The sequence below is a fragment of the Myotis daubentonii genome, chromosome 3 (genome assembly GCF_963259705.1).
Source record: "Myotis daubentonii chromosome 3, mMyoDau2.1, whole genome shotgun sequence".
Taxonomy (NCBI): domain Eukaryota; kingdom Metazoa; phylum Chordata; class Mammalia; order Chiroptera; family Vespertilionidae; genus Myotis; species Myotis daubentonii.
Window position 1 is genome coordinate 190,845,113 of NC_081842.1, and position 16,518 is coordinate 190,861,630.

Below are 16,518 nucleotides of genomic sequence, written 5' to 3' on the forward strand. Positions count from 1 at the left end.
GAGCCTGGGGTGAGGGGGATTCAGACTTGCAGAGGGTCTCCCTCCCAGGGGGGCCTCCTTGGTCAGGGTTTCTTTAGCAGGGTCTGGGGTACGTGTGTGCTTCTGGACTAGGAGAGGTGTCTGATGATGTTGGAGAGTGAGGCAGGTCCCTGTGGGCCTTCACGAGCCCCTCCTGCTCCTGAAACACAGCACCCGGAAGACAAAATGCTGACTTACCGTGTTGGTCTGTGTAACCTTGACCAGCTCTAGGCTTGGCAGAGAGGAGTGGATTGGGAGGCCTCAAAGGTGCCAGGGGGTGGGGCCAGAAGAAAGCAGCCCAGACTGTGACTGCCCCGCCACTCGCCCCGCCCCGGCCCTCCTGGCCTCCTGTGTCGGCCAGGAAAGCCCGAAAGCCCAAGCCCAGTGTGTGTAGGAATGACTGGCGCTTTGGGCTGGAGCCAATCACCACAAGCTGGGCTCTTTAAGGGAGTGGCTCAGGGCTGCCCAGGGAGACCTGGCTCTGGTGAGGGGTTGGTGCCCCTCTAAAAGGGAGCTCGTGCCTTCAAGTTTGCCCCGTGCCCCCTGCCCTCCTTGCTCCGCATCTGGCCCAGCTTCCCTCACACTCTGTTCCACTGGTGCTTCTGGGAGCGCCCTGATCACGGCCTTTGCACCCAGCTCCCCGGTAGAGTCCCCACTGCCCTGTGATGCCCAGGCGGCTGCTCGGCAGCACAAGTTGGCGGGGGGCGAGCCCGTCCTGGGCTGTGAGGAGTGCAGAGCCCGCCGCCCAGCGTTCCTGTCTGAGTGGTAATTGAAGCCATTAGCGAGCTAGCCTCTCCCTCGCTGGGTAATGGCAGGAAAAGCTCTTCTCACTCCGCACTCTTGAGGCAGCTGAATCACTCCCCCTCCAACCCGCCCGCTGCCACCACTGAGACAGGGAATCTGACATTTTCTCTCTCGAGGGAGGGGGAGCAGAGGGGGAAGGGAGGCAGGCCTTGCTGCTTGGCCTTTCCCTCCAGGAGGAGGGGGGAGGGAGAGTCTTGGAGCTCAGTTAGGAGGTCACAGATTCATCCGGGCCAGTGGGGTCCAGGCCAGGCAGAACAGTGGCCAGGAAAGCCCCGGAGGCCAGACACAGAGGTGTGGCAGGGCCCTGGTGACTGGAGTAGGTTCTGGAAGGGTCAAGAAGGAGGGAGAAGTGGCGGGGGAAAGGCTGAGGGCGCAGATGAGCCGTTTCTGACTTTGTCTTGAGGGTCTGGCTCTGAGGGCTCTGGGTGCAGTGGCAGCGTTAGCCTTATGGTCATGGATACAGCAGATGATTGTGTGCCCTCTGTGTGGTGTGGGGGCCCTATGTGCCATGTGTAAGGCAGTATGTGTGTAAAGTGTGTGGTGCAGTGTGTATAGCAGGTGTGTGCCTTACAGGTGGTATGTATAGCAGGGGATGTGCAGCAGACTGTGTGTGTGTGTGTGTGTGTGTGCATCAGGCATGTGCGGGGTATGGTGTATACAGCAGGTGGTGTGAGGAGCGCAGAGCCTGCCATCATGCAGCATATGTGCATCAGACTGTGGAGTGTGGTGTGTATAGCAGGTGGTGTACAGCATGCAGTGTGTGTGTGTGTGTGTGTGTTGTATGTGTTGTGTATGTGGGGTGGGGTGCACATACAAGGTCTGCACCTTATAGGCTATGTGTACAGCAAAGGGCTTATGAAGCAAGCAGTCTGGGCCCATTGTCTCTGGGACCCCACAGGATCCCTGCTCGGAGCTGTTGGCCGCTGGGACAGAGATGAACTCAGGACAGAGTGGTTGGTCTGACCACTCTGTCCCCATCATGACCACAGCAGCATCTGAGACCCGGCATCCATTTCCCGGAGAGTTCTGTGCCCCAGGCCTGTGGGTGGGAAAGATGTCGGGTAGGAGGGCACTTCCAGTAGGCCTTTGAAGTTCACACTCTGGGTTTCCTGATACCTAGTATCCCCCATTTTTTCTAGTTCTGATCTGCCTTCAAAATGCCCAAGGGGAGCCCAGCCGGGTGGCTCAGTGGTTGAACATCAACTTATGAACCAGGAGGTCAGGGTTCAATTCCCGGTCAGGGCACATGCCCAGGTTACAGGATCAATACCCAGTAGGGGGCGTGCAGGAGGCAGCTCATTAATGATTCTCATTGATGTTTCTATACCTCTTTCCCTGTCCCTTCCTCTCTGAAAGCAATAAAAAAATTGTTTTTGAAAGGCCCAAGTGGGCTTCCTTCTGCCTCCTGTGGGTGGGCACAACATCTACCTCCCCTTAGCCACAGGCACACCAGGCACCTCCCCTGTGCCCGCCATGGCGCTTCTACACCTCTAGTCACAAGGACTTACAGAGCCTTGGAGCAGGTAGCCAAGGTGGAGGTTTTAAATGACCCTGTGTGTGTGCCCTGGCCAGTGCGGCTCAGTTGGTTGGAGCATCATCCCATACACCCAAAGGTTTCAGGTCTGATTTCCAGTCAGGGCACATGCAGTAGGCAGCCGATCAATATTTCTGACGTGCATGTTTCTCTCTCTTTGTTCCTCTTCCTTCCTCTCTCTCTAAAATCAATAGAGGCATGTCCTTGGGTGAGGATTAGAAAAAGGGAAAACAAAAAACTTCAAATGACTCTGTGCGTGCACCTCCTCCATCCTTGGTGAGGTGCCCTATCTCTCTGGTTGCCAGAGGAGAGAGGATTTCAATCAGGGGAATGACATGATCAACTGTATGCATCAGAAAGGTCTCTGAGAGCACAGAGGCGGGTGGAAGGAGACCAGTGAGAGGTTGGGGCAGCCCTGCAGCCCAGACAACAGGTGGCCATGGGCCAAACCCAAGCGGTGGGTAGGAGAGGAAGGGACACTGGGTCACAAGCAGTTCAGAAAGCGAGGTGGCCTGCCTGGCTACCTGTGGGATTGGGGCGGTTGAGCCTCTGGGTTACTGCCTCTGCAGCCAGGTAGATGGTGGTGCTGTTGGCCGCAATGCAGGTGTGGGAGGACGACCAGGTTTGAAGGGGCAGGTGCATGAGTCTTGTCGGGAACCTGTTGTACCAGGCGTGTGAGGCACCCAGGGGAGACGTCAAGGCGGCCTTGTTTAGATCCACCTGGCAGTCCAAGGGACATCTGGAGATGGAGTTTTGAAGGCCAAGAAATGGCAAATCTCAGAGAACGAGAGCCAAGAGAGGAAGAAGGGGGCCTGGACGGAGCCCCAGAAGCTAACTCTTCCTGTTGGGAGGGGAGCTGGCAGAGGCATCTATTAAAGAGGGGCCTGGGAGGTGGGAGGGGAACGCGTGAGACCATGGAAGTCAATGAGAAAAGAGGACATGAAGGAGGAGGCAGTGGTCAGCAGGGTGGGGTGCTGTCCAGAGGTCAGGCAGGATGATGCTGAGAAGTGTCTTTTGGTTTATCTCCATGGAGTCATGGTTGACCTTGGGGAGCATGCAGGCAGGAAGCAGTGAAGGTGACAGCTGGGCTCAGGGGCCCGAGGAGTGAGTGGGAGGCTGTCACTGGTCTGGAGTGACTGGGCCCGAACCTGATGGGGGGGGGTAAATGGGCCAGAGGAATTTCCTGAAGTGGGATGGAGGTGGGGAGCTCCAAGAGGAGAGTCTGGCATGGGCCAGGGCCCGGCAGCTGGGTGTGGGTCGGGTGTCGCCCAGGGAATGCCCCTCCCCGCAGCCAGCTTGGTGTGCGTGGTAGGGAAACCTCACCGGCCAGGGTGAGTAGGGCTGTGTGAGGTGCCAGGGAAGCCCTGGGTTGAGAGTGGGGACTGGGGGGGGGGGGCCACGGCTGCCGACAGGCCCCAAACAGCTCAGATTAAAAAACAAAACAGGCTTTTAAGATGCCAAGTTTGATGAAATCTGAGTGCTGGAAGAGGTGGGAGTTTTCTCTTGGAAAAGCTGAAAATCAAGACTGAAAGCTGCGAAGGGAGATGGGCCCAAGTCTCAGTCAGGCTCCCCTTACTTCCTGGAACCTGGGGGTGGGGCTAGGCTCTCAGGAGAGAGTGGGATCCTGCCTGTCTGGGGAGGCCTTTGACTTGCTGGGGGGGGGGGGGGAGTCTTTGGCCTGCCCCTGCTGAGGTGGGGCTGCCTCAGGGCTAGGCCAGGGGCGGCCTTGGTTTCCTGTGAGTGCGTGAGGGCTGAGGGAGCGAGCAGCTACCCACGAAGTTCCTTTCTGTGTCTCTCCACATCTTTTCGGTGTCCATGTCTGTGTCATGTGTGTGTCTTCAGGTGCACGTGTCCCAGTACATGTGTATCTCTGACTGCATGTCTCCACATGTGTGTTTGCATGAGTCTGTTTCCACAGGTGCTTGTCACTGCCCCTCCACACACACGGAGGTTTCTGTTTTTGCACCTCTTTTTCACCACGTGTATCTGTGGCTGTGCATGTTTCTAGCTGTCTGTGTGTTCAGAGTCAGGGTGAGGCCAGGCCCAACACTCACACACAGGGAGGGGACAGACAGTGCCACCCCAGGGAGCCTGTGTATGTGTGTGCCTGCATGTGCACAGAGATGCCAGGAAGCTGGGTCAACAAGGGTGAGAGGGTCGTGCTGACAGACGGCGCTGCCCACCCTGAGACCCTGCAAGGCGCCTCCATCTGTCAGCTTCCCTGGTGCAGCCCCTCCTCTGGCCCAGACTCCCCCTCAGGCATCTCAGGCTGAGCTCAACAAAGAGACCTGTGTGTGCTTTGTCGGGGGCCCCAGCAGCCTCCCTCTCCCGTCACTGCCGCCAGCCGAAGCGGATCCCCTGTCCACCCCCTCCCTCGGCTCGTCTATCCGGACCCCTACATTGTCCTTAGCTTCGACCAGATGCACCTTTCCCACCCTCCCACAGCCTTTCCTCAGGAGCCCTCCCTCGCCCATGAAGGCTCTCCCTGCCTCCCATGCTCAGGTGTTTCCTATCCTCGTATCTCCTTCCTCCTCCAGGAAGCCGCCAAGGTAGCAGGTGGGCTGTGGAGTTGAACTGATCCACTCCACCACGGCTCCCAGCACTCCCAACACACACTCATACGCACCCCGTCATCTCCTCTACCCCAGTGGGGACAGCAGGCAAGGGGCCAGGTCTCCCTCCGTCGTATGTGAAAACCAGCACAGTTTGGAGCAGGAGCCATTCACGTACACATGTGCACCCACCACAGATACACAGAGGTCTGGGGGGCAGACCCTGGGAAAATGTGTGTGCACCCAGTATGTGCCTATGTGCTGCAGCTGGAATCCGCAGACAGCTGTGGAGACAGGCTCCGGGTACCTCCGAAGTCCCCAAGGGCCCCTCTTTCCATGCCTTACCAGAGGATGGAGGACCTCAGCCCCACTGGGGCAGACGCTGCAGGTGCCCAGGTGTTGAGGCTGCAGATGTGTGGGCACCTCCCCCACCCTCGTGCTGTGGCGCTATCTTAGTTTTGCTTGAGCAGGAAGGACGCCTAGGAGGGAGGGTTCCCCGGAATTGGGAAGTGGGGTACCTGGGGGGGGGTCACCGCGACTCCACCCAGGAGGGGAGGGAGGGGCGGCAGCTGCGCACGGAACCACATGGACTCGGGCACGCGCAGCCCTTCCAACAGCAGCGCCTGCCGCCGTTGCTATGGTTACCGGGTGGCCTGCAAGGGGGAGGGGAAGGGGCTCGGCAGGACAGGTTTTGAAGACTCAAGACTGGTCGGAGGGTACATCTGGATGCGTTGGAACCTGGGTCGGTGGCCACTGCCCGGGTGTAGCCACGTGTGGGCGCTGTGGGGTTCCTTTTGCAGTAAATAAAAAACGCGGAGGCTTGTGTGAAAGGGGGTTGCAGTGGAGTGGCTGAGCCCTGGAAGATGGCAGAGGGCGTGGTTTGGGAAGGGGCTGCGCCAGCCTTGGCGAGGTGAGCCAGAATGATGGTGGGTGCCCCGGGGGGTGCTCTTACCTCCGCTAGCCCTGCCCTGGCCCAGCCCTGCCAGGCAATAGCTCCCAACACCTAGTCTCACCCCAGCCCCATCTCCCCTCAAACTGTGTGACCTTGGGCAGGTGTCTAGATCTCTCTAAGCCCCCATTTGTTTATATACCTCAGAGTTTGGGAGAAGATTAAATCATTTTGTAAAGCATTTTAACTCAGTGCCTATAAGGTAGTAAATGCTCCATTAGCACAGCCTTTTCTCCCTCTATCTGGGCCTCAGTTTTCCCATTCGTTGATGGGTTTGGAAGTGATCGTGTGACATCTGCAGGAGGAATTTGCCCTGGTCTTTAGCCTGAGTGGTTCTCCTGCCTGCCCCTCACCATGGCCCCCAGTTCCTATGGGTATCTGCGGCGGGGGGGGGGGGGGGGGAGAGATAAATGAGTCAGTCGGCGGTTGGGTCAATTTACGACAGCATACTCAGCGCTTAGCTTGTCCAGGCACACAGTGGGCATCAGTAACCCATAATCAGTATGAATGTGCCGGAGGGCCCAGGTGAGCATAGAAGGAAGAGAGAGCAGTTGTCACTCCTAAGGGACCAGAACCCTCCTGCGAGACACACTTCTCTTTCCTGAGGTGCAGAACGGAAGCCTCCTTGGCACAAGGGAATGGCTTTGGGGTCCTGCTGTTTTGTGGACAGCTCTGTGCACATGCCAGTTGTAGGCTCTGGCAGCAGTGCCTGAGGGATGATGATCTGAGCCAAGGATGGAGCCGTTGAGGGCGCGATAATTGAGGGAGGAAAATTAATTGTCCTTAATTTGGCGTAAATCCCAAAGACCTTCTCTGTGTTAGGAATTCAGAGTAGATTCCTGGGACACGAGCTGCAGATGTTTGCACTCCTTCCCTTCTCCTTGGTCAGTACCTTCCTGGTAGAGTTGGAGTCAGCTGGTTCCTGGACCCTAACTAACTCTGGCAGGCCCTGTCCTGCTGTCCACCCTCACCTCCACCGCTCAGGAGGGCTTAGCAGGGAGGATTGAGGTCTGGGAGGAACTAGACAGGTGCCCTGGTGGGCTAGGATGGCTCTGGCCGTCCTGTGTGCCCCCAGCTGCTGGGGAGAACAGGGAGGGTGGGAGGGGAACCCAGGCCTCAGGCCCTGCCTGGGCCTTCCTGTGAGAGCAAGTTGTAGCAGAGCTAAAGGAAGCTGTTCGCCTGCCTGGTGCATCCCAAGACCTGCCTCGTTTCCATCCTCTCTTTTCTTGCCACAGTTTAACATGCTCCTTTTAAAAATCAGAGCTGAAAGTTAGGACTCTCGGGTCATATTTACAGCCACAGAGATGCGTGGGTCACGCCTGGAATCTATAGGGCTGCAGGCGGGGAAGCGTACTGCCAGCTACCGTACCAGGAGAGCTGGGGAGGTGAGGCTGTGCTGGAAGTCCTGCTGCTCCCCATCCCCAGACCCCATCTCCTGAGGGATCACAGTCCCTGTGGGATGCCCCTGGCAGCTGCGTCAGGGTCAAGGCTGTCGTAGAGTATGGGTCAGAGTCAGGATTGAGGGTCAAGGGTGGCTCATTGGTAGTGCAGGTGGTGTTCAGGGCCAGAACCTAGGCTGTGACACGTGGCTCTGCTGTGGGGTGGAGCTGAAGGCTGGATGCTGGCAATGGTGGGAGCAGACAAGGTGGGGGTGGGGGGGTGCTGGACAGCACAGGGAGCCTCCGGGCTGAATGTGGCTGTTGATGCCACCGAGTCAGCTGTGAGCCCCATACGTCCCCGCATCCGGGTAGCACTTTCTGCTGTGGCCAGGAGAGCATCAATCCTCATTTCTCCCAGGGCCCAGAGAGAGAAGTGCTGACGTCTTCAGTCTGAGGCCTTGCTTCTCAGACCTGGAAACCCAACTTCCTGACAGGGCAGGGTGGGCCCCCCTGCAGTCCCCAGCCCTGTAAAGGGTAGACCTGGACAGTGGGACTCAGGACTCTGCTTGGAAGTCAGGGGTCGGGGAGAGAAGAATCTTGAGGATCCCAGCCAACCTGGGAGTCAGGAGCAGCCGCCCACAGAGCGGGGTCCTGGCCCTCACGGGCACATCTGCTCTTTGTCTGCAGAGGACCAGCTGCCCCCCGGCTTCCCCTCCATCGACATGGGGCCCCAGCTGAAGGTGGTGGAGAAGGCGCGCACGGCCACCATGTTGTGCGCAGCAGGCGGGAATCCAGACCCTGAGATCTCTTGGTTCAAGGACTTCCTCCCTGTGGATCCCACCACAAGCAACGGTCGCATCAAGCAGCTGCGTTCAGGTGAGTAGAGGGCTGCACAGACGTGAGGAAAGGTGTGGGGCCCGCACCCAGCACAGCCTTCCCTCTGGGGCCTGGGTGCCTGGGAGCCACAGGAGGCCTCAGCCTGGGGCTGACCCTCTAGGGCTGGGCACGGGGCACCCAGTGGGTGGGCCGGATCTTGCTCCAGGTCCACCTGGCCCAGGACGAGAGCTCGGCACTGAGCGCTCGTCATCGGTGATTCTTTTACCGTCCATCCTCATGTTGTCAGGCTCTGACTTCGGGCCAGTTCTGCTCCTCACAGGACAAGGGTCACGCCCAGCCTGGTGGTGGGCTCTGCATAGTGACTGGGAGTTCCTCCTCCAGCCCGGCCTGAGAGGGGGCCTGGGTTGTGCTGCTCTTCGCTTCTCCAGGCGGCAGGGAAAGAGGCCAAAGGGGCCTGATTCATCAGGCTCCCAAAGGCTGGACCTCAGAGCTTGGAGCCAGGGAGAGTTGGTGCCATCCCTCAGCCCCAGGGCCACCTGTCTGCTCTGGATGTCTCAGTAGAGCCAGCTCGGAGCCCTGGGAGCAAGGATACCATCTTGACCAGGCGGGAGGTGCCGCCCCATTGATCGATCTGCCTGCGAGGCTCCCGCCAAGATAATTGATTCAGTTTTTGTGGAATGGGGCAGGCGGGAAAGGAGGTTCAGGTTCCACTTAGCTGCATTCGGCATCTGCCGCCGGCATGGCTGGACCGGTAGGCCTTGGTCCAAAGTCCTCCTGGTAGCTGCGGGATGGGGGCTCGGGCAGGATGGCCAGTGCCGGCCGGCGCCCCTGCTTCCCCGTCCCTGTGATGCCAGCGCTGCGAAGGAGGATGTGACTGCTCCTTCCAGACCTGCTGCTCCAGAAGCTCTCCTGCCACTCCCTGTGGTGCCCAGGGGGGAGGGAGAGCTGATGTGCCCGGCAGGGGCAGGATTCCGGCCCCAGCCACGGCCGCCTGAGACAGCCTATGAAGTGTTAGCTCATTTAATTTAATTAAAACTCAACAAGATGGAGGCAGCTGTAGAGCAGTTAATTAAAACAGCCATAATCAAGGCAGGAAACAGTCCGGCAGCATTTGCAGTCGTTGCCCAGCGCTGCCCAGCGGCCGGTACAGTCCAGCTCCTCTGCGTTGCCCACCAGCCCCCCAGGCAGGCTCCCCAAGCAGCCAGATGGTCCTCCCCGCAGGTCTGGCCTCCACCCCAATGGCATTGCCCGTCCGTGGCAGCAGTTCTGGGAAGGCACGCTGTCCTGCGCGTGCGTCCATCAAGTATTTATGTCGTGCTCGCTGTGTGCCGGGCCCTGTGCCACCCGTTCACTGCCCTGTGAGTTGGCTGCCGCCCAGTACTCCACCCAGTTGCTGCCCAGGCCTCAGCCTCCCGTCCTCTCAGCAGCAGTTCACACCCTCCCTCCTTCCCCACCACTCCCTCCCAGGCCTCCCTGGCTTTTCTCTTACTTCTCTGTCTGCCCTGCAGTCCCCTCTTCCTCTGCTTGTTCCTCAGCTGGGGAGCCCGTGAGCCCTTCCCTCGCCCCGTGGACAGAGCCTTGCCCTGGGCCTGCTCACCTTTTCCTGTAGCTCCTGGTACCATCTCCACTCCTGCAACTCCCAGATCCGTCTCTCCAGCCCAGACATCTTCCCTGTGCTCTAGACCAAAAGCTGTACCTGCCTTCTGGTGCACCCTAACCGTGATGAGTCGTGACCTTCCCAGACAGCCGTAGCCACCTCTGTGCGTGACAGCCTCCCAGCCTGAAACCCTGATGCCTCCTCCGATAAGGAACCACCAGGTCCTCTTGATTTGGCACCATCACGACCCTCAAGTTGGTGCCCTTCCTCCTGTTGCTGCCTGCCTTGGCCATGTCCCAGGTCACCAACTCACCCTGCCTCCAGGCTCCCCCCTCGAATCCATCCTCCAGCAGCCTCAGAGTTTTCTGCTCCTGTTCCTCTGCACTCTGGCACCCTCTTTGCCTACCTGAACAGGGCACACACCCTTCTCTATCTCCCCCTGCTCACATCTCCAGCTTTCTTTCATTGGGTCCTGGCTGCACCCCTTATGAGCTCTGTGGCCTCAGTTATTTAACTTCTTTGAGTTTCAGTGTTTTCATCTTTAAAAAGGGGTTTCAGGGAGCACTGAGCGAGACAGTGGCAGTCAGAGCTTTACTTTCCTGCCTGGTGTGTCTTATGGTGAGGGCTCTGGGAACGGGGCTTGAGCCTCTTGCCCTGAGCCTCCCTGGCCCCATCCTGGCCCTCTGCTCACATTCGCCAGGATGTAACGCCCCACCTCCTCCGCCTAAAACCTCCTTCAGGACTCATCCCGCTTCGCATGTTTACCACCTGGCTCCAGCGCTGCTCACTTCGGCTGGGCTGTCCTTACAGGGAGGGCCTGGGGCTGGCTCCCCTATACGAAGTCTCCCCAGTGTCCCCCATAAGCCTGGCTATGGGACAGGTATCTCTGAGCCCTTGTTGATGAATTATTTCATGAACATGACCTTCGACCCTGTCCTTACGGACTGATGTCTACTCCTTCTGCTTCCCAGGTCCAGGAAAGACCTCTTTGTTAGACCTTTCTGCCCCTGGCAGCTGTGACCTGAGGTTTGTAGGCCCAAAATCCAGCTGCCGGGATAGAATCAGATGGTGCCTGAGGGGACTCAGCCATCTCACCTCTGGTAGAGGTAATGGACAGGACTCTCTCCATCACTGCCTGCCCCTGGCCCCTGATCCCAGTAGCAGCTGCCCCTATCCTCTTGTCTCTTCAGAATGTGCTGGGGCTGTTCCATGGACATTGACAGAGACATCCCTTCTTAGAGTGAAATCAGGCCCTGAGCACTCGGCTGTTTACAGGGACTTGCACGGTTTACGCATCACCGACAGTTTACAAAGCGCCTTCCTGCCTTTGGTTGCACTGGATTCTCCAGCAACCCTGAGAAGTGGGACAGGCTGTGCTTATCATGCCCACTTTATGGCTGAGTTAAGAAGGTCGCCTGGGGTCACATGTGGAAGTGCAGGGCCAGGGAGCTCCCTGTGTGAGGTCCCCCAGGAGCCTTCTAGTATCACATATGCAGGACCTGGGCCCTGGGGAATGGCTGGGCCCTGCGAGGGCTGCAGAGCGCCACGGTCCCATTGTGTCCAGACCTCAGGCCCCTCCTGACCAGTGCCCAGAACTCCTCAGGCATCTTTGGGCCAAGCCACAGCACATGTCACCAGGGTTTGGCCCTAGAGCTGTGCTGGGTCGGAGGGCAGCTGGTGGTGGATGCCCAGGTGTGAGCTCTGCGCCACAGGCGTGTTCCTCACCGAAGGGCTGTGACCTGCTACCACGTGAGTCTCTTGGAGAGTTCGAACTTGGGAGCCAGAGTGGGCCCAGCAGGAATGGGACAGGCTCAGAGAGAGTGGCAATCGCGTCAGGAGCAGGCGGTGCACCGGGGCAGTGAGTGGGGACTCACCTCCCACATGGGGCTCTGAGCGGAGCTGTTGGCCACTTGCTGTGCCTGGACAGAGCCCCAAAGGGCATCCCGTGCTCCACTCATCCCGGTGGCCTGAGTGTGTGAGCCGCCATCCCGTCATGGTTTACGCATCGAGGGCAACAATAACATACATGTCCGCCTGCTCACTCAGAGAGCCTTCTCCTTCCACACCCCCCAGCACCTGAGCCGAGACTGAGATGCCAGGGTATGGCTGCCGGAGGAAGCCCACAGACCCCAGATTGGAGTGGGCCTGAGCCCCCCCACACACACACACACTCTCTGCTGGCCAGCCCCAGCCTGTCCCCCCATTCTGCCCTGCCATCCATCCTCCAAGTGTGCCAGGAGGACATACTGTGGGCTCGTGGTCACAGTTGCCCTTTGGTGAGCACACTGGCAGCTCCCGGGCAGTGCCGACTCCCAGGTTCCCTCTAGTCTCCCACAGCCACCTTGTGAAATGGAAAAGGCAAATTCTTATTTCAGTTTAACGGAAAAATGGCTATTCTGAGATGTCCAGAGACGGATCACACCGCAGGCTAGGTTTTAATTTCTTTTTTAATTTTTGAATTTGATTTTAGAGAAAGGAAGGGAGAAGGAGAACCATCAATGTGAGAGAGACACATCGATTAATTTGCCTCCCTCACACACCCCGACTAAGGAGCAAATCTGCAACCTGGGTATGTGCCCTGACCGGGAATCAAATCCACAACCCTTTGGCGTACAGGATGATGCTCCAACCATCTGAGCCACCCGGCCAGGATGCAAGTTGGGTTTTAGAAGAGCTGAGGCCAGGAGCTAGGGGTCCCAGACTGGACCGTTTACACGGCCACCCCTCCCAGGTCAGGCTGGACTGCAGGAGTAGGTCAGCGGTTGTCAACTTTTTGATCTCAGGACCGCTGATTGTAAATATCAGAAGACCTCAAAGAGCTTTTGTTTGTGTGGGTTTTATCTATCAGTATTTACCATATTAGATAATAAGACTGAGAAGATTTAAATATTTGTTAATCTACTTTAAAATAACTTAAAACCCCATTACATGTTAAGATAAACAATATAAATTTAATGAAAAATAATCATATTTTCTCAAACAAAATGTTTAGTGAGAAGAGAGCAGCATTGTTGTACACTCTTACAGATCTTCTTTAATTTTGGGCTTACTAGAGGACGGCTGGATTCTCACGTCTGCTTCTGCGTTCGGTCAGTTACGATATCGCACATCGTGGAGCCTCTGGAAAACTCCACCGCATGTTTATGAGAGAACAAGAGTGAAAAAGGCAAATAATTTCTTAGTCTTATGAAAATTACTTTGACCTTGTGGACCCCCTGCCAGGGTTTGGGGGACAGTGAAGGTCTGTGGACTGAGTTTGGAGGGTCATTGTGACGATGGCTCTTTCTAGACAATCTCTGCACCGCCCCGCGGCCCCCCCCCCCCCACACACACACACACGCCAGGTCCCGATAGCTGCCTTTGCCTTCTCTCTAGCCTCTGTGTTCGCAGGAGGGCCCTCAGCCAGACAAACTGAGTCCGTTCCTGCCACTTCACTCAAAAGCTATGTGACCTTGAGCTTTGGGCAGGTCACTTGGTTTTTCTCAGCCTCTGTTAACTCATTCCTCTGTGGAGATGAGTAAGTCCCCCTGGGCGGGTGATGGATGATAACTCCTCCGGGTGTGTGTCATCAGGTCCATGGGATAGTGGTCCGTTTTGTCTCTGGGCACTTCCCTCCCCCAGAAGTGGACAGAGACGAGCAGGGGAGGCAGTGTTGGGCCTGGGCCCACGCCTGGCTCCTTGCTCCTCGGAATGGGGGAGAAGGGGCCTGTGCGCAGCCTCAGAGGAGGCCCCGTTGGGAAGAGAGCCTGCTCAGACCTCACACTAGCCCTGCATTGGGCATTTGGAGGGTGAGCCGTTGGCTACTGCTCCCAGGATTACGAAGCACTGAACAGACACAGGGTAGGCGCTGGCCTCTGGCTCTCGCCAGTCAGGTCGGGGAGAAGCTCAGTAGTCACTCAGTTTGTAGAGGGATGAGTGGGCTTTGCAGGGTCTGCCGCTAGGTTGTAAGCTCAGCCTGGACTGGCGGCAGGGTGAGCTGGTGTGTTTGTTCAGGGAGACCTGGTGATCACCTATGGTGAGCCCTCCTTTTGCCCTTCTGTCTGCTAGAGGCCCGGGTTTGTTTTGGTAAGTGCTTTGTTTTGAAATCTACCCCACCTGTGGATTTGGTGACCCTGCGGGGTGGAGTTGCCACCTCTTTTCTTCACCTCCCCCCTCCGTTGGCCTCAGCCAGTGGGGTCTGCAGGAACCCCGACTCACCATCCTGATGCCCATCATCCCCAGCCTTGCGACCCCCACCCCACTCCCCCACTCCTCAGAGCAGTGCCAGTGACCCGGGGGACACAGCTTCACCCACACAGCTCTGGTGCTTGCACACACATGACCTGCGTCAGCCTGACTCAGGCCTCAGTTTCTCCGTGTATATAAGGCCCTTTCTCGAGTTTTATTTTATCTGATTTGGCTTTTTGTGGCTTTCCTTCCTTCTGTACTAATGCTTCTCTCTGATCTTATTTGCATTCAAATTACCTCGCCAGGTGGTTCACCAATTAGAGGTAAGAATGCTGTCCGTGCATCTCGCCACGCCACACCACGCCTCGCCACTGCGTCACCACCACTCCATCCCGTCCCGTCCCGTCCGTCACCTCCCCCATCCCCATCCTGACCTCATCTCCAGCTCTGGCCCCTCAGCACCACCGGCCACCACACACATCCACACTCGGTCATTCCCTCCTGTGGACTCATCCATTGCAAGTCTGATTGTGAAGACAGCTGAGCCCCACCTGGGGGACAGCCAGCCCTACAGCCCGGCCTCCCAGGCCAGCCCCACGGAAGGGCTCCTGCCGCGAAGCCAAGCCCTGGTCCTCACGGCTGGCCCAGAGGGAGGGTCTTCCTGTGAGGTGGGGGAGCATGACGAGGCCTTTCCTTTCCTCCCAAGAACCTCCTTTGTCTTGGGTCCCTCCATTATTACTTAACTCCCTTTAACTTCCTGGCCCCATGGTGAAAGGAGGGCCAGCCCGTAAGTGCCTCAGCCCAGCACACACTAGGAGGAACAGGCAGTGGAGACGGTAGTATAGGTGGTGGGGTGACAGCTGAGAAATACAGGTCCTGCGTGACTAGACCCCTGCCCTGTTAACCCCTGGCTCCGTTCCTGCAGGAGCCCAAGGGTTCAAAGCCCAGACTCTGGACTAAAAGATTCGGGTTCAGGTGTGACTCGCCACCTATGTTACCTTCAGAAAAGCGATTCCTCTCTCAGAAGTCTGTGTCCTCCTCTTTAGATCGGGGCCAAGACCCCACCTCACGGGACTGTGAGGATCAGAGGAGAGGATAAGGATTTGGGCAGCGTCTGGCACAGAGCGGACACCCTGCAAAGTGGTTGCTTCTATCCTGTATTTACATCATTTTCTTCCCACCTCACAAGTGTCCTTGGGCACATCTAGTCCCTCGGAGTTCAGGGCCAGGGTGGTCTCAGGACAGAAGTTGGGGCTGGGAAGAGCCGCTGCCACCCTATGGAGGTTGGTTCCAGATTTGGGGGTTTCTGTGTACAGATAGGCTTAGGGTCTGTGTGGGTCTCCTGGCCAGTCCTGGCTCTCAGCGCAGGGGAGCCTCCTCTCCCAGCAGGGCTCTCACCCAGGCACTGCTTCCTGTTCCTGCCTGGCACCCCTCCCGCCCCAGCTGAGCTGAACTTAGTGCAGCCCCCCTGCCAACCCCACCTGTTTGAATGAACATTTTCTGTAACAGCGTCCATCCATCCCATGAACATGACCTACTGGGTGCCCATTGGGCTGCTCTCGCAGGAGAAGGGTGTTTGGCATGGACCCCGGGCCCTCACGCTCCCCGATGCCCACTGAAGCCAGGACCGCAGAGCAGGCCAGTCCTTTGCCTGCATCAGGACTGAGCCTGGGAAGCCCCTTCTCCCATCTCCAGCTCCCAAGCTCCCAGCCCCTCCTGCTGCCCTGGGTCTGGGTGGTGGGAGAGGGACGTCAGGCAGTAAAGGGGCTGCAGCTTGGGTCCTCCCCGGGGGCCTGGGCTGTGAGAGCGTGGCTTGGACCTCTTCCTGTGGCTCCTGTCCAGACCAGTCAGTTGGGGTCCACAAGTTCTGTCTGTGTCCTCTGTGGGTATGACCGTCAGCCGGCCTGGGCCCTGGGAGGGGCGGGCTGTTAGGGCTACCCTGGCTGTCGTGTGCAGGCGGTGGTTTTCTGTCAGGCTGTGTCCTGTGGGGTTATTCACTGTCCACTGGACTGTCCTCTGTGGGTGTGATTGTCTGTCGGCGTGTTCCAGGGAAGCGGTGTTACCTGTGCCTCAGGGAGTTACCGTCAGACAGTTTGCCCAGTGTGCTCTCACCGGCAGCTTTTTCAAGTGTTTATTGCCAGGACTGGGGGAGTGGCCAAGTCATGTGGTTTCACTCTCCCACCACCACCCTTGTGTTGGGCTCCTCCACCTGGACCTACCAGGATGGGCCCCAAGCCCAAGTTTCCTCCACCCTCTGTGCCCCCCCCCCCCCAATCCTGGCTCCTGTCTGTCCGTCTGCGGCCAGAGCAGCCCCTCAGGGCGCCGGCCCGGGTGGGAGCTACAGCCTCCATTAGCCTCCTGAATTATGCAGGAGCCGTGGTGGGTCGAAGCACTTTAGTGGGACCAGGCTGAGGAGAGGAGCCGGAATGGGTGGGGCCAGTGGGAGGGGGTGGGGTGGGAGGGGAGGATGGGTGCTGTGAGCAGAGGCAGCTGGACACCAGGCCCTCAGGGCAAGCCCCTTCCTTCCTGTGGGATTCTGGTGGGTGGCAGATTCCCAGGCTCTTGCCCGGTGAGGGCATTGCATGCCTGCACATCCTAGGCCAGCAGGTCTGCAGGCTGTTCCCTCCCACGCCTGGCTGCGTGGCCTGGCACAGCCGGGAGCATTAATGGGGATGCTCCCT

General features: G+C 58.1%; 1 protein-coding gene across 7 annotated transcripts in view; it reads left to right on the forward strand.

Annotated features, from left to right (window-relative positions):
- Positions 1 to 16,518, forward strand: part of PTPRF (protein tyrosine phosphatase receptor type F) — an 80,929-nt gene that overhangs the window by 24,729 nt on the left and 39,682 nt on the right. For all 7 annotated transcript variants that reach the window (XM_059689848.1, XM_059689850.1, XM_059689852.1 and 4 more), the window contains one exon: positions 7,924 to 8,112. In XM_059689848.1, the coding sequence (XP_059545831.1) occupies positions 7,924 to 8,112 (189 nt within the window). The remainder of the gene's footprint in view (positions 1 to 7,923; positions 8,113 to 16,518) is intronic.